Here is a 23,810-nt window from a genome sequence, read left to right on the forward strand (position 1 = left end):
ACCTGAGATCTATCAGGTTGCATTAGGAAAACAAACTGCCTTTTAAATGCTCTTTGTTTTCAATAAATGTCTTTAAAAACTCATGCATATGTGTGTGCATATATGAATCATATGGAGAAAGTATATTCAAACATTGATTCTAACCTTATTTTCCAAATACACCCCCATCTTCTAGATAAGTGCACTCTTTGCGAAACAGTATCTCCAATAGCCACTGCACTAAAGGAAGACACTTACAAAGTCAAAGAAAAGGAGCCTGTTTTTTTCCTAGAGGTTTCTAGGACCATAATACCAAGTGTAAATAGAAGGAGGCTTTATCTCAAACTCATGCAAATTGCAAATGTGAATCTTAGTGCTGTGAGGTAGTTAACCAAAGCATGAGCGTCTATATTCTGAGAAAATGGAACATTCCAACTAAAACTGAGAGCAGAAAAGCGACTAGAAGTTTTCCAAAGTGCAATGCTGCAGTTTCCTGGCTGTTATCCCTGTAGACAACAGAGATCCAACAGATGGGAGACAATCACTGTGGGCTTAGAAATCGCAATAGACAACAGACTTGCTTATCTGTGAAGTGAGAGAAGAAGCGGTGTGCTCTCTGATCGCGGGTGGGAAATGGGAAGCGTCTTCTGTTTAGAGAGATTAACATTGAGATGAACAACAAAAGTAAAACACCATTCTTAATTACCAGTAAGAGTTTAAATAACTGTCAGAACTAGTTCTTTGATAATGAAGTGACTGTATTGTTTGAATACTTAAATACTGATTTTTTTTCTTACTTCCTATAGTCTTTGAGAGGATTTTTCCCAAGGATTATATCAAAACTTGTCTTTTAAGTTATCTGTTTGGATAAGTTTTTAAATGGTCTGTTTAGAAAATCTTGAATGATAATGTAAGAAAACTCTTTATATTGTAAAACATAAGTTTTTATTGTAACTTATGGTACAACTGACAGTTGAGCTGAAATAATCTAGAAAGTAAAAAAAAAAATTATAAAGAGAAGAGGGTGGTAATCGTTAGCATCATCTCCACACCTGTTCACAGGTGTTTGTCTTGTTTACAGTTAGGAAGACAATGAGTGGACAGCAGCAGATAAAGCAGAACCCAGACTTCATTGAGTCATTTAGTATAGAAGAGACTTAAAGAAACATTTACACAATTATGCTATATAACTTTGGAAAAAAAGGCTACTCATTAGGAATCATTTTATTGGATGTTCCTTTAGCAGATAAAGAATTGTTGGCCATGCTAGCAGCCCCATGTGTGGGTTCAGCCTTATGGAATGGGCTTTAAATGCAAAAGTGGTGGTTACCCCCATAACATTTGTGCCACTATTGCACTGGTATATCCTAATGGCAAGTCTCATCTGTAGATTTACTCGGATAAGGGAATAAAATAGGAAGCTGGATATAGTGCCAGCACTCAGAAGGCAGAGACAGGCAGGTCTCTATGATTTTGTGGCTAGCCTGCTCTACATAGTGAGTTCCAAGGCAGCCAAAGATATGCAAAGAGATCCCACTCAAAGAGTTGGGGGTGAGGGGTTTCAGAGTAGGAACACTCCAGACTGAGAAATAGGATAGTACTAGAGTAGGAAAGAATTCGGTGAACTTCAGGAAAGGTTAACATGATGAAAGAAGAGATAAGGAGTAAACATTGCAAGGTTGGATTTAAGCAGCAAGGGTTATATGAGGCAGAGAGCACAATCAAGCTATAATTTTGTATCTATGTGCAAGGGAACAGCCTGGAAGATTTTAAATAGAAAGTCATGTGGTCATGTTTGAGTCTTTCAGAAATTTCTTTGGCTGCTATATGGGGAATAGTTTGGGGGACCAAGAGAGACATATGGGTGGAATACTAGAATCCTATACCAAATGGCCTTTGGCATAGTTAGGGTGTACTATGCTACTGTGGTGAATTCAGTGGGTAGACATATTTAAGGGTTTCACTAGTTGTAGTATTTATGGGACATGATAAAGGATTGTAGTTAAGAGCACTAGGTGCAAATTAGTAAAATGGGTTTCTGGAATCTGTATATAAAATTATTCATTAAGTTCTTACTCCACCAGAGAGCTATGAGAAATGGTTGCATTTATATGGTCCCAAAGGAAATGGCCCACAAAAAAATAAAATAAAAGAGGAGGAGGACGAGAAGGAGCAATGAGATATGATCCTCAAATCCTCAGTAGAGGTAGAGAAAAGGAATCTGTATCTTCTAGTAATAAATTAATCAATAAATGGAGGTTCAGACATGCTGTAGTTTCCAGGTTAAGGTGTGTGGTTGTGTGTTAAGATGACAGCACACGAGAGCATTGGAGAAGGGGTAACAACAGTCATCTGCACTCCCTGAGTGTGCTGTGGGACAAGAACCACAGTCAATGAGCCCCACGTAAGTCTTCATGGCTTCTCAGCACTTTGTGCTGTGTAACCTTCTGGGTAATGGGCTAGAAAACGGGGTTGGGGGATTAGATGTGGTCAGCTGTTCCCCCAAATGCTGGAATGTCCGTGTGGGTGTGAAATGTCCGGATCAGTGTGCCAGTCTGCAAGGTGGTGAAACTTTAACCAACACTAGCAAAGAGAAAATGAAACCTGCATGTACCACGATGGGCAGACATGCTTCACGGAGTCAAAAAGACGAGCGGTCCTTTCTATGTCAAGACATCTCTTTGCTCTGCAGCCAGTGCCCTGGAATCACAAGAGCACTAGCAAGCACGGGGAAACTACCTTGACCTTTTGACCAACATCATTGCTTCTGAATTCCCGGACATAACGAGTTTCAAATATAGCTCTGGTAGTTGTGGATGGCTTCATTACCGTGTTCTCTGAGAAGTTCTTAACATGCAGTTGTCTGTTAGTTTCTTTCAACGTCTTTGATGGGAATCCTTTTTGTCTGATCTTTAAGTTGTACTCCTATTCTTAGAGTATTTGAGACTGATGCTTTAGTGGCCTTTTCTAACAAAATTACATCTTGTTATATAATTCTAAGAAAAAGAAAACACCTTAATCTGAGTTCATTACAACTGGGGAGGGAGAGGATGGGGCAAGGAGACGGAGCTTCTATTCCGGAGAAGGCCTAAATTGTATGATAATGATTACATAAGTATTGAAATGTCTACAAAGGTTGAAGATGAAAGGGAAGTTGTCGATCCTTCCCCCTCATCCCTCAGTCTATCTCTTGTGTGTTCCCTGTCTTGTCTCTGTCTCTCTCCCTGTTGCTCCCAGCCACACTGTGTTTCTCTCATTTCTAGCATCCTTACTAGAGAGGATTGATGGGGCTTTTGAAGAGTGCATAAAACTCCCCGAAAGAAGGAAAGTTGGCACTGAGGGGTGGTGATACCTGGCAGCAGGCTTTCTTGTGAGCAAAAGCTACTCCTGCCTCTCTTCCTCTTTTTGAAATTCTCTAGGTTGAGAAGGAAAGCTACCCAGATCCCTTTGCCTTCTGTGTCCATTTGTAGCACACTTTTTCAAGGCAGTCTGTTTGGCAGCCTGATCCTCTGATCCTCTATGTGAAATCAGTCTTTGGTGTGAAAAAAAAATCCACCACTAATTCAAAGACAGATGATTTCAGTGGAGTCTTTGAAAATTGTTGAGCAATTGAAAAATACAAACAGAGAGCAAAACAAATCATTCAGGAAAAAAAAAAAAACACCCTTCAATATTAAAACCTGGAGTGTTCTCCTTCTAAAAGATTGATTTCATGGCTTGTGTCTGGGAAACTGTCTCTATGTGCCAAGAGTAATGGATGAGCATTCCTGGGACATCTGAAGCCTGGGCAATAACAGTGACTCCAACTTAGCCCAAACCCTCTCCAAAATAAACCAGTAGTCACTGGGATTTTCTAATGTAATTGGCTGGACCTGGGGAGATCCCGGATAAGGAACTCCTCAAACTATTCCTGGTCACTTCTGCATATGCATTTATGCATGTGTAGTTTGGAAGGTGTTTGCCTTTAATTAGTATCTCTCTCTCTCTCTCTTTCTCTCTCTCTCTCTCTCTCTCTCTCTCTCTCTCTCTCTCTCTCTCTCTGTGTGTGTGTGTGTGTGTGTGTGTGTGTGTGTATTCTCTATTTAAAACCTTGTACATTCCCAGACTGTTTTTCTCTTTGGGTGCCTTCTGCTTAAATGATGAAGGGCCTCCTCTTTTACAAAACAACAGCAACAATAAAAAATAAACACCAAAAACCTGCTTCACAAAATTTTCTACAGTTTGCAATCAAATCTGTGTGCTTCTACTGAGATGTAGTTGTGTTACTGACACATATGTTACATCATGCTGTTACATAATGAAGCAACAAAAGAAATGTAGCAAACTTGATAGAAAGTATAGAAGACACAATAAGATCCTTTGAGCAGGCCAGGTACTTTGTGTCCCATGGAGCAAGCTGAACATTATTTGTAGAATGTATTTGTTACTTAACTCTTGAAGTTATGATCAGTGTGAAGAACAGGTGGCCAAGAATGTGTTAAGTGAGGTACAGCCTTTTGCCTCTCCTACAACCTCCCACCTACCAACACAATAAGATTGGCTGATGGCTACCCAACATCAAGTATTCTCATGGTCTTAATATACATCATTTTAATTGCACCAGACAATGACTAATAGTGGATTTGAAAGCATGTATTTAGAGTATATTTTAAATCCCAAGAAGAAAAGTATAACCAAGACAAATCTTCAAAATCAGTCTTGGTGATATGTGCCTATAATCAGAGCATTTGGGAGGATGAGGCAGGAGAATTGCTGTGAGTTCACAGTAAGTTTAGGGTTGGGCTCTGTAGTGAGAGCCTTGGGAGGGGGTGGGATGAATGGTCATCTTTCCACATTCTAATGAGAGTCTTTTTGGTCTTAGGAGCACGGCATCCCTACTGACATGGGGTACGCAGTGTCCCCTCACCATTCAGGTGTCTACCCTGTCCACGTTCAGCTTTATGAGGCCTGGAAGAAGGTTTGGAATATTAAAATCACCAGCACTGAAGAGTATCCACATCTGAAACCAGCTAGGTATCGGAGAGGCTTCATCCACAAAAACATCATGGTGAGCATCCTGTCGTGGAGGGCGTGGTCACTTCCTCCAGATGACAGTACACATGCGAAGACAGAGAGAGAGGAGAGCTGAGGGTTATTAATGTGGCTCAGGAAAGGGTGTGCTGTGTGAAGAGGGTTGTCACACCTCAGGAAGACTCACTCATGACAGCTATGTCTTCCTACTTCCTACAACTCAGAAAAAATAAATAAAAATAAAAGGCTTCCTTTCACGGAGCTTGTGCTGGCAAGCAATCCCTGGTGTAAAAATGCTAAGAAAACATTACATCAAATTTAGAAATAATTTTAGACTGTGTCATTACTTACAAAGGTCTTTTAGTCGATTAAAATCATGGCGGCTCTCTACAATCAGCATGCTCCCTTTTTTTTATAAGCTGATCAAGTGGCCCCTCTTTACCACCCCAAGTCCCCCCCACCCCAAAACACTGCACTGTGTGCAGCAAGAAGCCACATGTGAGTCATGACTCACCACCAGACAATGGAGAATAAATGGCGAGTGCCATTTGTTAAATCTTTACTCTAGAGGGTTTCCACCTTGTCTCATTTTCTGCAGTGGTAGCAAAACCATGTGATATATCAGAATACGTGACTCCCTAAGACGGGGTGAGATCTGTCAAAGTCAGCCATGGAACCCTATTTTTTCCTAAGTCAGAACTTAAGGAAAGTATTAGTGAAGGTAAGCACAGCCTCTGATTTAGACTCACGCACTGCAAAGAAACAGCCAAGAAGCTGATGAGCCCCAGAGCCCTGTTAGGCTGATGCATGGGAACAGATGAATTCGGTCTCTAGGGTAGGTGCTGTTGAACTCCATTCACAAGTTTTCTAATGTCTGCAAAAATTCAGCTGGATGATGGCATTTAACGTGGATTTAATACCCATATCAATGTGTCCCTGAACAAGAAAAACACTGCTAATGCCAGATGAGGATGCAACGGCCACATTCTTCTCCCAACTTGCCCCTTCTTGCTACTCAAAGTGAATTTATCCTGCCTCAGTCAGCCAGCTTTCTAATGAGAAGGAGTTTTAAAACCCCGTCCAAGATCATGTTTAAAAGCATTTGGTGCTCTTTCGCTATTGCAATGTTGGCAGTTCTATGGTGGCGAGCCTCAGTCTCTGAGGCTATATCCAGTCCAGTTCTGTCCTGTTGCAGTTTCTTCCTAAGGGACTTCATTTCCCATACCTCCTGAACTGTATTTTGCCTGTGTTGCAAATGCATCAATGTCGCTGTTAACCAAAGCTTAGGCAGATTTCCTGCTTCAACATGGTTGTCCCATGGTTTTGCTTTCTGTGGATTCAATGTGTGGACTCATGCATGAGAATTTCCATATTGAAGAGTGTTCAGCAGGCTGTGGGTTATATAGGAAATCATCATGAGCCATCCAAATAGACCTATATTTAAGAACTGGAGAGCCAGATGCTCTCCCAATAGAGAATGAAGGCAAGAGCTGGGGACTGAGGCATAAACAACCCTGAGATTTCACTTTACACCAGTCAGAATGGCTAAGATTAAAAATTCAGGAGACAGCAGGTGTTGGAGAGGGTGTGGAGAAAGAGGAACACTCCTCCACTGCTGGTGGGGTTGCAAATTGGTACAACCACTCTGGAAAGCAGTCTGGCGGTTCCTCCAAAAACTGGGCACCTCACTTCCAGAAGATCCTGCTATACCACTCCTGGGCATATACCCAGAGGATTCCCTACCATGTAATAAGGATACATGCTCTACTATGTTCATAGCAGCCCTATTTATAATTGCCAGATGCTGGAAAGAACCCAGGTATCCCTCAACAGAAGAGTGGATGCAAAAAATGTGGTATATCTACACAATGGAGTACTATTCAGCCATTAGAAACAATGAATTCATGAAATTCTTAGGCAAATGGATGGAGCTAGAGAACATCATACTAAGTGAGGTAACCCAGACTCAAAAGGTGAATCATGGTATGTACTCACTAATAAGTGGATATTAACCTAGAAAACTGGAATACCCAAAACATAATCCATATATCAAATGAGGTACAAGAAGAAAGGAGGAGTGGCCCCTTGTTCTGGAAAGACTCAGTGAAGCAGTATTCGGCAAAACCAGAACGGGGAAGTGGGAAGGGGTGGGTGGGAGGACAGGGGAAGAGAAAGGGGCTTATGGGACTTTCGGGGAGTGGGGGGCTAGAAAAGGGGAAATCATTTGAAATGTAAATAAAAAATTATATTGAATAAAAAAAAAGAATCTTATGCCAGACCCAGATTTTCTAATGGAATTGAAATTATCCACATATTAAAATCAAACAACCTAAAGGTATTTTTCCCCTTCAAGACATCATGGATCCTGTTAGCACTAATTTGCTTATGTAATTCAAACTTCCCACTGTAAATTAAACTTCCCACTAAGATGGCCAAATCCTACTGAGCAGTCATACCTTTAGACTTTCATTTGCTCTTCTGAATCCACCATCTTAACTTACTGCTTGGTTATTATGTCGACTGTGGTAGCGGCTCCCACTTGGTCAGTTTACACCTTCTCCTCAGCCTTCCATGAAGGCTAGCTAGTAGGCCAGCCCGTGAATCCCTCTGACCTTTCTACCCTGATGAGTCTCAGCTGTCTGCACGCTCTTTAATGCATCCTTAAGAGACTGAAAATGCTCAGCACTGTGCCTGCATTTCTGTCTTCTACTGCCCAGCATGAACTGTTGCGTCCACCATGAATAACTTCCCAGAGATACCCAACCTCTTCCTATCCTATCAAGCATGTAACCAGCTGTGCAGAGCTGTGGTTCTCAAATGGACCTGCAGGTTTCTTATTCTCTGAATTGGTATATTTCTTCCATGATTCTCCCTCATGAATTGACAGGCCATGGGGCATCTTCATGGGGCACTTTTTATCCTCACATAGTAAGGAATGAATAGCAAACTAGTGTTCTCAACCCTGGAACCTGGTTGTCAAATGTAACTCTTTGGATAGGCACAGAAGCCTGTGAGCAGCAAGACTCATGCTCTCTCTACACACTGGCTATAAGGGGTGTCCCAGGGGTAGGGCCTCTCACCAATCCAACTGTATAGACACACACACATACACACACACACATACGCACATACATACACACACACACACACACACACACTGGACAGCAGTCTTCACTGGCCAATTCACTGTTAACTCAGTTGCTGGTTTGCAGCCTTCTATGGCATTATACTACTGTGCCTTGACTTGCAATCTAAGGCTTTCACCATTTCCCAAGAACTGTAAGCAACTAAAAAGATTGCAGTTTCCAAGTTTGAATTTCACAGTGTTACACTGCCACCATTATTTAAGGGAAAGTCTATGTTAAAACACCTTGGAAATGGTTCTCGTTCCTTCGATATCATAAGAGCTGTTTCAGGAAGTATGTTCAGCATCTTATAGCTGCATCTCAAATCAGTGGAACAGGATTCTGATCCCACGCCTGATTGTCTGCCTGGCCCACCATAGTGGCCCACTGAAGCTCCAAGACTCATGGGGTACACATATCTTTAGAGTGAAGCCTCCTTTTTACTCTTTTCAAACTCACAGCATTTAAGAAAAAGACAACATTCAAGTTTCTTCACAGTTCTGTCTCTACTTAAATGACCTGGGCAAGCTAGCATCACAGACAGTCATGTGTGCATGCTGTGAGTTCCAAGAAAGATACACAAACTTAACCTAAGAGTCGTTTACTTGAAGTCATCCACTTTTAAAATGTAGCAGTAGCCTGCCGTTTAATCACATGTTGGCATTTGCTTATTTCATTTGGACATTTCTCCCTACCTTGATATACTGCTAATAATATTTTCATTCATTCTTGAGAATTTCATACAAAGTATTTTGATCATATCCCTGATAAACATTATGTCCTTTAAGAATAGAATACACACACACACACACACACACACACACACACACATGAGCACACATTCAAGCACACGTCTCTTCTACATGAACTAGCACAAAGTATTTGCTAAGTTCATGAGTAAAGCCCATAAATGGCTTTAAGTTACAGGAAGTTACATGTCCAGTGATTGATAGTAAATATATCTGATTCAGCTGGTATCCTTTTTCTATCAGTTCCTTGGGGGTGGGGGGAGCTGTGGTTTTGTGTACAGCATTCTGACAGTTTGCAATACTTTCAGGTGTAAACAACCCCCAGCTAATAAACCTGAGCTTTAAACTGAAATATCTTAACTGATTGTGAAGGTACAATATCTTCTCAGTGTATATATGTTTTAGCAAAAATAATGAGATGCATATAGCTTTGATTGGCTCAGAAATATCCAGTGCATTGATGGAGCTGAGAATTACATTTCCTGGGAAAACTTCCAAAACCTAGAGTAAAATCTCTTACAATACTGTCTGCACCCCTGGAAATATATGGTGTACATGAAAGGCAGAAAACGTGGGAGGTCTTGAACAGGTAATGTTCAAAAAAATAGTCCTTGAACTAAAAATGCTTTGTGTTAAGGCAATAAAAAATGATGATTCATTTCCTGAAAGCAATGGCCAGAATGCCTGACTGCCTGGTGCTGAAGAACTCTCAGCTTTCTCAAATACACTCATTGGTCTTCTCTCTCCACGTATGGCAAGCACAGGCCACTGTAAGTCTCACTGTGTGGGGCTTAGCTGAGAACAGTATGCCTTACACAACTTCTTTTATAATTGCACGTTCATGTAGTGGAGAAATCTGTAACAACAACAGTAAAGACCTCATCACAGATGCCGCCATTGGCAGCAAAAGACGGAAAGCCCTTCTTTCTGCAAAGTGGCCATTTGTCATTTTGTTTAGGACATTTTCTAAAGCTACCAACTAAATCGATACTGTCTTTCTTTTGGACCTGGGGACCTTCACACCTGGCATGTGGGGCCTCTTACAACAGTGTTTTCACACTAGAGCAGACATTGGTTTGTTTCTAGTTAATATGCAACTTGCTAAGAAGCACCATGTTAACTGAGTTCATTTCCAAATGTGTCTAAAGAAATTAGTAGAAGGATTTAGTTAATTTTTGCCAATGAAAGTTACACATAATTCCAGTATTTTAAAGTCTTGTTTAAATTTATTTCTTAAGATGATAAAATTTATTTCTTAGATTCTGTTGAAACTTAAAAGAGAAAAATGGCAAAAATAATTCAACATCTCTATTGGTTTTAATTATTTCATTGTCTTCTCTTGTTATCCCATCTTCCTTATGTCATCTGTTCCCAGCATGAAGGATTCTTCCCAGTCCTGGTTATCATTCAATAAATACCACCTTTCTATGCTCTTCCATGGGTGGGGGGAGGGGGGACACGGGGACGACGACTAGCTCAGATTCCATGAAGGTAACCAAAGCTCTTACCTGCTCATCTTTCCTTCAGGTTCTCCCAAGACAAACCTGTGGGCTCTTCACACACACAATTTTCTACAAGGAGTATCCAGGGGGCCCCAGGGAGCTGGACAAGAGTATTCACGGAGGAGAGCTCTTCTTCACTGTGGTTCTCAACCCAGTAAGTACTTGGAGTCACTCTTCAAATAAATAACATTTGAAATGGCAAGGTGCATAAAAATTACCTTGAGGGAGAAATGGGGGACTTGGCAGTTACCAATCAAATAGCATGGACACGGAGTCTATGGAGAATAAAATTACTCTCCCTCCTCCTCCTCTCCTTCCCTCCCCCTCCATCCATCCCTTCTCCCTCCCTCCATCCCTCTGTTCTTCCTTCCTTCCTGTTCTCCCTTCTTCTTTCTCTCTTTCCCCCTCTCTCCCCTCTCTCTGTCCTCTGGTCCATCCTCTCTTCTTTCACTGATGTCTCTTCTTTCCCTCGTTCTTCCCTTTTCACTCTTTCCCTTTCTCCTCTCTGTCCAACTCTCTCTCATGCTCTCTCCTCTCTGATACAAGAAAGCACAGATTTTGTGGATAAAAGGCCCTCTCGCTCTCTCCCCATGCTGGGTCTGCAGTGCCGGGTCACGGAGCATCTCTGATTAATGGTGTGCTGCTCTTTCTCTCTCATATCTTAATACTAGTGTATCAGCAATGCAGTGAGCCACGGGTAAATTAATTTTCCTGGCAGTGAGTGTCATAAAATCGTGTGCTGAAAGAAAAACTATTGAAGTGAGCTGCAGAAGGGAAAAGCTGTTAGTGATTTTTCTCCCATGAAAGAGAATAGGAAAATAGAGATAAAATTTATTTTCAAATATATGGATTTGCCCTTGGCCTTAGCAGTATTCAAGATGGAAAACTGCAATTATCTCCAAATAAAATAAAATTATCAGAATAAAAGTTGGATAAGATAGAAATAAACAATAAAATGTGAAAGAGTCTCAGTTTGACCTTAATTTTACAGACTGGACAAATAAAACTCTAAGTACTCTTCACCATCTACCCTGTTCAAACACAGACCTTGTTTTTAGCTCATAAATGAAAATGTAACTCATCGTTTGTAACATCTGCTTTAGTTCGTAACTCAGAATCCTTTATAACTTTCAGCCTTTAGGAAGACTGTCAAACTTCTGAACACTACCCAAGCAAATATTTCTGATTTATGCTCCACAAATAACCCCATTCTAGATTAACTATATTTTGTTTTGTTTTGTTTTGTTTTGTGTTTCTTTTTTTCAAGACAGAGTCGCAGCATGTAGCTCTGACTGACATGGGGCTTACTACATTTTTCAGGCTAGACTGGGACTCACAGAAACCCTGTTTCTACCGCCCAAGTGTTGGGAGTAAAGGTGTGGGACACCACCCCTGGCTTTAGATAGCCTATATCTTGAGCCAGTCTGTATGAATTTATTTTCTTTTATTCCCCCTCAATTTTTCAGTACTGTGCAGGGAAAGGAAATACCTAGTATGAGATTGTGAAGCAAAAATTCAATTAAAAATGTGTAAAATGATAACTTCATCAAAGGTTTTAGACCCTTGAATCTGTATTCTACAGAACTCTGATGTACCAAGCACTTGGAGCCGGTCTGGGTGACTGCCTAACCATTGGTGATTTAATATTTGAACCCCCCCCCATTATTATTATCTCTGAATTTTGTGAACCAAATTATCTCCACTCAACACAGAAGATATTTAAAAATCAGTCACTCCTGTATAATGTGCTTACGTTAAATATTTCATCTATTATCTGATAAGTAATGCTTTTCATTGATAACCAAACATAAATTTTAACCTAAAAGTGCCAATAGCAAAGGTATCGTGGGTGCTCTTACAATCCCTGCTACTTTTCGAGTTTTACCAATCATATTTGGCAAATTTATTTATCTTTATGAAGATATCCAAATGGGCAAGATGAAAAACAGACTTTTATTTCTAGTTTAGAAAACTTTCCAAAGACAATTATTTTCAGTAAGCAAAGATTGACGAATTTGAACAAGAGGCAGCTTTTGCCATATATCATAAGACAAACATTGAGCTAAGATGATTCATCTGGTACAGAGGGTCCAGTCTGGGATAAGGAGTCTCCTCACCTGGTAGAGACAGGTGCTTGTGAAGTCAATGTTTAGACTCAGCCAGGTCCAGCCATGAGGATGTGTGTTGTCTGCCTGGATGACCAAAGTGAGGAATGGAGCATGCTTCCCAGGAATTTCCACAGACATTAAATGATCAGAGAAAGCTATGTTCAGGCTTCAAAACCTCCAGCTTCAATGAAATATGTTCTAATTCAGCAGACAACATGTTTTATTAGGACAGTATGGGAGTGAAAACTCCTTCTCAGGTTGTTGTATGCATTAGCTGAAAGGAATTGTCATCATAGCGGACTTGAAAGAAGGTGACTGGATGATCACATAGTAATGTAGACCTTAATTTAAAGTGCTGTTCCCTGAGAATACCAAGTGAAGTTGTTTCCTATAGAAAAGTAGATGAGTATTGGAGACACGGAACTTAAGTGTTATCAGATACACAAGCTGGAAAGTGAAAATACAGGCAGGACTGTGACTAAAGACCTTTTAAAATATTGCCCCATGGATCAACACTTGAGGGTGTTAGAATGATGTCATTGTTGGGTGAGAGGGGGCTACAGTTGAGCGTATTTTGTGGTTAACCTTGAAAAGGAAATAGCAACTATAAAACAGCTTAAGTTGAATAACCTGTTACACTGCTGCCAATGTATTTTTCACTGCTAAAAAGAAGTATCAATCAAGTTAATGTAACACACCCTAGTGTGATATAGCAACACCCTAGCACAATCTGGGAGAGAAAACCTGGGAGAGAAAGTCTTCCAGTGACTTCAGTGTCATGGGCCAGGCTTCTCTGCCATGTGATACGTGCAGGTGTTTTCATGAATGGACTGAGGTTGAAATCCAGGGTCTGTACAGATTCTGTTATGGGAAGAATATGCTAATCATAGGAACTTACTGTTACTACGGTATGATGATGCAAATTCATTTTTAAACATCTATCTTATGTGATGAATCCCAAGGAAGAGTACTCTCTTTCTATGTTGCTTTATACTTTCCATGAAGGCACACTCAACCTATATGTCTCTTTACACATTCCCCCATAGAAGGGACCCTCTTGCTAAGCTTTTGCTAAGTTATTTTGTTTTATATGCAGGTATATTTTACTTGTAAGTATGTTTGTGCACTGTGTGCATGCCTGGTGCCTATGGAGACCCTAAGAGGGCATCAGATACCTGGAATTGTGGTTATGGATAGTAATTAGCATCTGTGTGATTACTATGAACCAAACCTTGCCTTCTGCAAGAGCAACAAGTCCTCTTAATGTCTGAATCATGTAATACATACACGCGCGCACACACACAGACAGACAGACAGACACACACACACACACACACACACACACACACACACGGAGTTATGCCTTTATTTATTCCTTTATTCCTAGCTTGCTTCCACTTGCTATGATAAAAGATTGGTCACACAATATATGACTATCAAACCACAACCTTGTCTCTCTGTTTTTCTCTCAGATCTCATACTATTAATAACTCATTACAATTTTTTTTAATTCCTCACAGTCTTTAAATCTTTTAATACTCTAAAAGTTCAATGCTGTTTTAAAATGTCCATTCTCATACCCCCAGGCTCCTGGAAAATCCAAAATAAATACCTTTTTTCCTAAAAGGTAAGAACCAGAACACAAAAATCACACTTAAGCAAAGATAAAAAAGCAACAGCAAAAATAGTCAGTGTGGGGCACCTGGGGGCCACGTTGTGGACTGTAAGCTCCACAGGCTTCACAGGGCCTGGGTAGCGCCGCCCAGCGGCTCTGCCACACACAGCACAGAATTTACCAGGTAGCCTTGATCCAGCTCCACAGCACATTCCACAGTGTTCTTGATCATCATCGTCATCATCCCACATTCCTGTAATCCCAGATATGCCTGAGTTTCCATGACGACTCGTTGGCTTTTCCAGCCTAATTCTTCAAAATTCTCCATCTTCCCCCGCCACGCCCGGTAAACCATGTCAAAGCACAAAAGCCACAAGGGCTGGTTTATCGCAGCAAGGCTCAGTTTCTGTCCTAGACTGCTCTGGGATCAACTTCTGTCCTAGACTGCTTTCTAACTGCCGAGCTAACACTGGGGAGAAGGAGGGGTTGGTGCTTACCGGCTCTGGGCCATCACTAAGGGAAGGCAGGGTAGGAACTCTAGGAAAGAACCTGGAGGCAGGAACCGAAGCAAAATCAGGGAGGAGTGCCATTTACTGGCCTACTCAGATACCTTTTTAATACATGCCGAGGACCACCATTTGCCTAAGGATGGTGCCATCCAAATAGACTGGGCTCACATTTATCAATTAAAAATCAAGAAAATGCCACAGAGAGAGACAAACCCATGGGAAATATGGAGACAATTCCTCAACTGATGTTCCTTCCTCCAGGGTGACTCCAGGGTGTGTTGGTTGAATTGACAAAAACTAACCTGCACAAGGCAATTTCTCCAAGAAGGGACTCTCAAATTGTGCAAGTGGGAACAGATGGCATTTACTGGTTTCCTGGGCATAACTAGTCTGGTATCCTTTCCTCATGAGAGTCTCCCCCACTCAGCAGAGAACTGTTCCCTCTCTTGGTAGAGGTGAACTTGGTTCTAGAGTTCACAGGCTAAAGAGCAGACACTGAAGTATTTGTGTTTACACCAGGATGGTGTAGCCGCCAGCAGCTACATGTAAACTGGGTTACCTGTTGAGAGAATTTTGGGGTCATAGGGAAGAGCGGCGAAAAGAAAGTACGGCTAAGTCAATGTTCACTGATCGAAGCCGTAAACTTTAATGGCGCCGGACCTTATAACAGTTCGGGCAAACCCTTCCCCCCAGACTCCAGGCTGAGTTCCGGTGGAAGTTGTCTAGCTTCTCTTGGAGGTCTTCGTCTTGACTGCTCCGGCAGCTGGGTGGGTCACCTGTTTAATTCAGGAATTCCTATACCAGGAAGAACAATGAACTTAACCTTTACTACGTGCACTCCACCCTAGGTGGAGCAGGATCCTGGCATTCTGGGAGAAGTTAACCTTGACCAAAGTCAAACTCTGACCAAGTGCAAGACTGCCCCAATATGGCTCTGTACATGTCCTCCCTTTTTTTATTAATTTGAACACGAGGAGGTAGAAAACAAGTGGATAAATATCCTTCATAAGAAGGCGGGCCTTAACCAGGAGGGGAAGCATTGACCGTAATTCCTCTTAAATATTGTATAACGTCTTTTTCAGAGGAGGGGTAATAGGCTCCCTTATTATTTTAAGGACAGCCTCTCGACGTTAACCCCTATGCAATTAGGTGTACTTCCTGGGGACTCAGAAGCAGAAATTCACCTCCCCATGCAGTGCTTTGCCTCGCACGTCTCGCTGGTACCCATGTTTGTTCATAAACAAACACACATAGATCTGAGTTCTATGTGGCTCCCTCTTTGGAGATCCACTTGTGTAAGTTTTGAAGCCAGGGGGGTCTGCAAGTGTCTTTAACAGACATGTAATCTCTCCATCCAGGTGAGCCTGGGTGGAGACAGCCAGTCTGCTTAACAGACAAGGTCAAGAGTTAAAGGTGGAATAGGATTAACTTGTCCCAGAAGTATCCAATTCAGTTGTAAATTAACAACTTTAAGGACCCAAGGCTTGGCCTCTGAGGTGGGAGAGGTAGCCTTGTGAATCAAGAATTAAGCTGTTACTTCTCAGGAAAAGTGGAGACTATATGTTAAATTAACACAGCTGGCTGAAGATTGTTAGCCATCTTCAAAATTGGAATCTTCAATATTGGAATTATTTCTAGACCAGTCTATGGTTGAGTCAGCTGAGCACAATAAGGAGAAGAGTCATTTTAACTCTTCTTAATTAATTTTTCCTAAGCTAGCATAACAGTCTCCATGTTCTGTCCCACAAAGTCTAAAAGCTTGAAGCTAGGCAATTTATCTAACCTGGGACATTTAACAATTGAGGTAAGTCAAGAACATATACCCAATATAGCTCTTATGTTACCATGGTCTGGGCATTCAGCAAGCACACAGTCAGCATATCTTCTGCAGCATTCTGTGGAAAAAACAGAGGACATGCCTTCTCCCCCAATATTAAATCAGGATCATGGCATATGTTAGTAAGTGAATTCCTTCATTTCACCTAGACATCAATATGTCTAATTACAAGATGTCATATACATTTAGCAAGGAGTTTCTTGGGATCCAAATTTTAAAATTTTTTTAAAAACATGCAAGCATAATTTAAATTATATGCACAGGGACACAATTTCCCCTCTCTTCTTTCTTCCAAGAAGATATTGTTTTATTAATTTAAGTTGGAACACAAAGTATAAACCATAACATAGGCAATAACTATGTAATTATATAAAATATAGTTGCTTTTTCTGTTAGAGCAGTTGCAACTAGACAGCCTAAAAATGAATCATTAGTCACATGTACATATTTTTTTAATCTTTTAAATTAGAAATATGAATATCATTTATCTGTAATAACTAAGTCCTCTAGGATTAACACCATTACGTGGTAGAGGTAGAAATTGAGGACATCAAGAACAAATCTTTATAATTTGATGTGCACAAAATATAAAATTATTTCAAATACCTAAAGGACAGTCATTTAGAGAACATATCCTTTGTTCTTAGAAATTTGAATCACATTTGTATAAACTGTAGAAATTAAGAATTAGCAGTATTAAAAATGGACCAATTTTAAGCAATTATAAAACCATGAGCTATATATATATATACTATTATTAAAAGCTTGACCTTTAACATCTTAAAAATAGCTGCTATAGCACCCAATTCAGGTATCTGTGTTGAAGCAGGGAGAAACTTAAAGGAATAAACATGTGATCTGATAGTACAAATTATCTTTTGGATAACAATTATTAATTTTGCCTAAAAATGCTTGCCATGTAATAGACCAACCATTAATAATAAATTTGATTGTTGCTTGAAGCAAGGAACAAACGTTTCCTACCTAGAAAACAGAGGTTTAAGACCTTCTGTGGCAAGCTTAAAATGAGGTAAATACAAGATAAAGCCAATTAATATATCCTAACAACTTTTGAAAGCCATTTACCTAAAAATTCTAAAAGTCTATAGGAGCAAGGGCCTGTAACAAACATTCTATGAACATTATACACTGAAAATTTTAAGATCTTAACTTCTAGTATTGAAACAGAGACAAAACACTTTTTTTTTTTTTTTTTTTTTTTAAAGCCAAACACTCCTTAGGTGGGGCCTGTAAGGCAGAAACAATTTCTCAAAACTTCCTCACTAGCTTCCCCTGAGGCAGCTCTAAGCTTTGCATTAACTCAAATGTAAATTTTTTTATCTGCCCTAGGATCCACCTTGAGTCCTTGGCAAGGACATTGTATGAGATTCCTCAAATGTAAATATCTTCTAATCTGAGCCTTTTATCTAAGACCAGACCCAAACTATCTGTCCTGCAAGGACATTTTGAGGATTAAACAAAAGAAACCTGTAATTCCATGGTCAAAGGAACCTACTTGATATCAAATACATTTCCACTGAGATCTCCTTTTTAATCTTGGAGACAGCTGTATCACTCTTAAAATTATCTTAATTACAAGATGTTAAGAATTATGAGCCTGCAAACTGAAAACTGCAGCCAATGACACACTGATTTTTATTGTAACTCAATGTTTTCTTGCAATATTAGAGCACAATTGCAATTTTGGAAGCAAATCCCAATTTTAAACAATCTATTTTCTTTAAAATCAATGGCAAACACATTTTTACAGCACAAGGTTTGTCTGCCAGTGTAACTTATTAAAGAGACATTATTTTAAATCTTAAAATCCAATCTCCAGGCCAAGATTCACACAAAACACCATGCCAATTTAGGAGCGTCTTAAAGGCCTGTATTTCCTGGATTGCGTCATGCCACGTGGTGTTCAAAATGGCGACTACCCTAAACTACCAGCCTTAATCGTCATGCCACGTGTTCAAAATGGCGACTACCCTAAACTACCAGCCTTAACCATCATGCCACGTGTTCAAAATGGCGACTACCCTAAACTACCAGCCTTAACCATCATGCCACGTGTTCTTTAAAACTTTTTGTTAATAACATAAACCCTTTAAATCATGTGCAGTGACTTAAGCCAATACTCTATAGTCAAGACATGCAAAATATACCTTTAAATCCAATTATAAACAAGAACAAGGCATGAGTGGCGTTAGGCCACGTGTAGTTAGTTAAGATAGCTCTAACACTGAATCACCAGTTTTAAACTAACCTTTTCTTAATAACACTATACCTTTTACATAATAACCAATTAATTTATAACTCTTTAGTCAAGAAATGTAAAGCCTTATATCATTAAAACCAATTAGAAACAAGTATAAAGCGACTACATGAATTTCACAAGCCAAACCAAGGTCTTCCCAAATCTTGAGGTTTCTGGGCTTTAAGAGCGGCTTTTTCCCTAGCCATGTTTGCCTCTTGAGTGAGCTGCGCTGTCGCGGCGTGGCTTTGAATCAATCCCCACACAAACTGTGGCTAGCTCAAAAGGTTACCAGCAGATGTAATCTTTACCAATTTTTTCTTTTTAACATGAAACAGTCATTCACACAAAGACACAGAGAGGACATAAACATACACATAGACAGACAGTCGGTCGGTGCACCGGGACAAACACGGAAAGATACACAGAAAGTTAAGCGTGCTTGTTAAGCAATTGCATCCATTTTCCTCTTTAAACAGCTCTTAGAAGCTGTGGACATATGCCTATTTTTAAAAACCCCTTTCTTTTCGCCGAAATCAGCTCTTACGAGCTTTGGGCAAATGCCTACCAAATTCCTTCCCCATATTTCCCTATCTTATCAACCCAAGCAGTCCTGCGCTGGGTCCACGCAGTATGCTTGAAAAACTGTATCCATTCCTGCACTCACAACCATAGACACGAATTCACTAGCGCTAGTTTTGCCCTCTATGTTGCTTACCGTGCGGACACCATTAATTTTCACCTTTTCCACGAAGCTTCGCTGGATAGGGCTACCTCAAGAAATTCTCTCGTGCCAGGTCTTCCCACGTTCAGGCGCCACTATGTAGCCGCCAGCAGCTACATGTAAACTGGGTTACCTGTTGAGAGAATTTTGGGGTCATAGGGAAGAGCGGCGAAAAGAAAGTACGGCTAAGTCAATGTTCACTGATCGAAGCCGTAAACTTTAATGGCGCCGGACCTTATAACAGTTCGGGCAAACCCTTCCCCCCAGACTCCAGGCTGAGTTCCGGTGGAAGTTGTCTAGCTTCTCTTGGAGGTCTTCGTCTTGACTGCTCCGGCAGCTGGGTGGGTCACCTGTTTAATTCAGGAATTCCTATACCAGGAAGAACAATGAACTTAACCTTTACTACGTGCACTCCACCCTAGGTGGAGCAGGATCCTGGCATTCTGGGAGAAGTTAACCTTGACCAAAGTCAAACTCTGACCAAGTGCAAGACTGCCCCAATATGGCTCTGTACAGGATGGTAAAGGAAATTGTGTTGCATTTTATTATACTGTGGAAGAGAGCTGCAAAAATACCTGGGAATCTGAGATCACTCCTCTGATACAGCATTTATCATGCAAACATAAAGACCCGAGTTCCATCCCCAGCACCCATAAAAGCCAGGTGCACAGGCAAGCGCCGATAATCCCAGTACTGAAGAGGTAGAGATAAAAAGATTTCTAGCCAGCCAGTCTAGCCAAATTAGAGAGATCAGGGTTCAATCTGAGTCCCTGTCTCAAATAATAAGGTGGAATCAATTTAGAAAGACAGCCAATATTAATCTATAGCCCCATACATGTGTGCCCACATGTGTATATACACACATGCATATGCACATAAAAGAAATGCTGCAGAGTCTTTGTTTACTATATAATCACAAGCACAAATTTTGGTGCTCTCAAAATCAGATATTCCCAATCAACTCACAATTAAATAAATCTGCCATATGCTATATATAATTACAGATAGAGAATATTTTATAACAATGAGAAAATTCTTAATTTCTTGAAGATGCCTATATAAATTATATGGAGATGGGTTATGAAAATTAAAATTTACACAGACTAGAGAAATGGCCCAGTATCTATGAGCACTGATTATTCTGCTGGAGGCCCTAGATTCAATTCTCAACACCTACGTGGTAGCTCACAATTGGCTATAACTAACTCCAAGGGATCGAGTGCCCCCGTTTGGCCTCTGCAGGCACCAGGCATGCACACATGTGGCACAGAAATACATATAGGTAAAACACTTATGCATATTTAAAAGTTAAAATTTATAAAAATGAGAAAAAGTACTTATTGACAATGACTACACTTGTCCTCAATAAAGAAATTCCTATATAATTTATAACACATATGCCTTATACAAGATGAGCCAGCAAGGGAAGCTGTACATTAAAAGTTTTCAGTCCCTTTTCTCCTAACCCACAGCACCAGGTATGAGGAGTGGGGTCACTTAAACTAGGCTGAACTGCCACTCCATGTCACTAGGGCAGACTGCTGAGCGTCACCCTTCTTCAGTGTTTTTATTTGGATCAGCAGATGTCCTGAGTATTGGGTCATTAATTCTTATCCATATTAGTGATTGTGAATAAAGTCATTGCTTGCTTTGTTTATTTATCCAAAAGGCTGTGGCTTGCCTTTTGTTTTCACCACACTTGCTTAGCATTTGGGGGCAGTTCCTGTCAGCCCACATGTGGGGTGTGCCTTTTTGTGTCTGCACAATGGTGGTGGCCACAATGTGTCTGCACAATGTGGGTGGCCACAATCTTCATACCCATTATTCCTTCTCTTTCTCTCTCAATATGATAGAGCATTCCTTCACCGTGTTCTCGACAACCTTCTACCCAAATCCCAAAGTAAAATCAAAGAAACATAAACAGAGATGTTTCTTAAACTGGGAGTAACACATGGGTAGATTACAATTAAAACAACAACTTTCACACGGCGGTAGTCTGTATAGAGAGAAATTAAGTCACATTAAGTATTTACAACTATACTTTGCACGTGAATGTCTACAATTCGACTGAAAGAAAACAACTTTTTTTATTCGTGATGAAAAGTTTTGAGCTTTCCCTGTTGCTGGGTCCTACAAAGCACTCTGATACAGAAAAGTTAACAAACAAATCAGAAAGCTGCCCTAGACAATGGGAAATGTCTGCTGAACTATCCAGTAGTGAGCACTGCCCGAGACCCTTGGTTAAAAAGTTTAAACTTAATGAGTTGGGACCTCCAGGGGGATTTTAAGGCAGATATTTTTTATGCGCTTAACTGGCATGATTATTATCCTCAAGCAAACTAGGAGCACATATGCACACTAATAAATGCTACACTAAAATTAATAAAGAATTCTCTAGTATCGAAGGATAAAATCTCAGTTATTTGGTGGCACTAGTGTGTAAGAGTATAGTTAATATTTACTGGGTTCCTTTTCCCTATGTAAGGCTCATATCCATGTTCACCATTTGCCCTGTAGCGTGGTCATTTACACTTACATCTTTTCCATTGGGTAAGAAAAGTCTGTGCATTTTCACCTCTGTACATCTCATTATGCCTAGATCTGTACTTTGCATTCAGTAAGAGCTCACTAAATGCTTCGCAGATGTTTGGTTGAATTCATGGAAAGCCGTGTTTGGGGACATGAGTTACTTGTGACGTACCAGATGTGATTCATACCAGATGTGAATCATACCAAGCATGGATTTCATAAAGCCACATTCTGACAGCATCTTTGCTTGCAAGCAAATGAAATGTAAGAGTCAGAAGAAAATTCAGTTGACATGAGTATTGTAACAAGATTCCACAAGTGATGGTGAAGCGGTGTGCCCTGACAACAAACACTTAAGGCCGGAAAGGACCAGAAGGGTGACGTATTCAACTCCCTGATTCTAAGTAGAGTCCCAGTTAGATGACCTGAGCTGCTCAAGGCCACTCTTAGTATTCTCGTGAACACACCACCCTTCCTGACCCCTGGGTCACAGCGTCTACCAAGGTAGCATGCTGCTTCTACATGCTGCTGAAATAGCCTTCCATGATGTCCAATACATGTGTCATACATGTAATCACAGGTAATATGACTCACTTACCTGGCATCTAGAAAATATGTAAATGGTGGGAAATTTCAGGCCATTGTCTGGGAAAAGGTAACTATCTCTTTGTTGATTTTTTTAAGTGCTTTAGAGAAAGTCTGTTACAAATGATGGCTGGTGGAATATGTCCCATGGGCTTTGCAGCAAACAACTATCTTGTTCCTTCTTTAAATAATAAATCTAGTTGGCATTATGAATTGTTAAGATACTTATACTGGTATAGCTAAAAGTTCATATTTCACACATTTCCTGTCTTCCAATGAAATTCTAGTTTTGATGTTATTAATGTTTTCACTCTTGACTGCGCCCTTATATAATTAATTGCCACTATGAAATTAAGAAAACCAAAGGAGGCATAATCCACTCTTGTAGCTTCCATATTTAAGAAACCCAGGAGTCATTAGATATTATTAAGAAATCTAAGAACATAGATTTCTTAAATAGGTTAATGGGAGGGGATTTGTTGGACAATGTCTAAATGAAGGATACATCCCTATATATTTGTACCTAAACACACTGAAATGAAAGGATAATATATTAATCAGCAGGAAATTGTCACAAAATGAGCAGTGTGATGGAGGTGAAGGTAGTTTATCCAAATGAGTCAGCCACAGACTCATCCAGATTCAAGTTCCACTTATCTTGGTGGACTCTTCACGGTCCTGGGCTTGGCTTTGTTTGTCCCAGCAGGATGAGATGTGCATTCCAAGGGGGAACATGAGATAGGATGCGGCATTCTTTTGCTTAGCCTGAGTACATTCGGAACCCTGGAGGGAACAAAAATGGTCCTGTGCATCACCCAAGAGTCGCTGAATGGTGAAATGGGCTATAGAACAGTTTACAGAACAGGTTGCTACTAGATTTGCTGATAGCGTTTCTACATAAACCAGCAGCTGGTTGGTAGGCATGATCTATGATACCAAAGCCCACAGCTCCCTCTCTGGAAACCTTACCTATAAAAGGAACACAAGTGTTCCATTGAACAAAGAAGTGAATATTGTTATTCCTTAGTTAATCTTGAGAGTGTCCCATAACCTTCAGTACAAACAGAAACATCTTTCAGCTGGAGGTGGAAAATTGTCATTTTGCCAAACTCTAAAAAAAAAAAAAAAAAAAAAAAAAAAAACTCCTGTATGCATCTTTTAACTCCCTGAACCCAATTTGCTATTTTGTGATTTCATAAATTAATGATAGCTTCGGTTCTGAGTGCTTCTGTGAACATCTGACCTCATGATTCACCTTTCTATGGCAGTCCCTCACACTCT

At 40.3% G+C, this 23,810-nt stretch overlaps 1 protein-coding gene across 1 annotated transcript in view; it reads left to right on the forward strand.

The window, feature by feature from the left end:
- Positions 1-23,810, forward strand: part of LOC127682716 (bifunctional heparan sulfate N-deacetylase/N-sulfotransferase 3) — a 170,727-nt gene that overhangs the window by 76,341 nt on the left and 70,576 nt on the right. The window contains exons 5-6 of the mRNA XM_052179300.1: positions 4,841-5,026; positions 10,391-10,519. Coding sequence (XP_052035260.1) covers positions 4,841-5,026; positions 10,391-10,519 — 315 coding nt within the window. The remainder of the gene's footprint in view (positions 1-4,840; positions 5,027-10,390; positions 10,520-23,810) is intronic.

Source organism: Apodemus sylvaticus, chromosome 4 (genome assembly GCF_947179515.1).
Source record: "Apodemus sylvaticus chromosome 4, mApoSyl1.1, whole genome shotgun sequence".
Lineage (NCBI taxonomy): Eukaryota > Metazoa > Chordata > Mammalia > Rodentia > Muridae > Apodemus > Apodemus sylvaticus.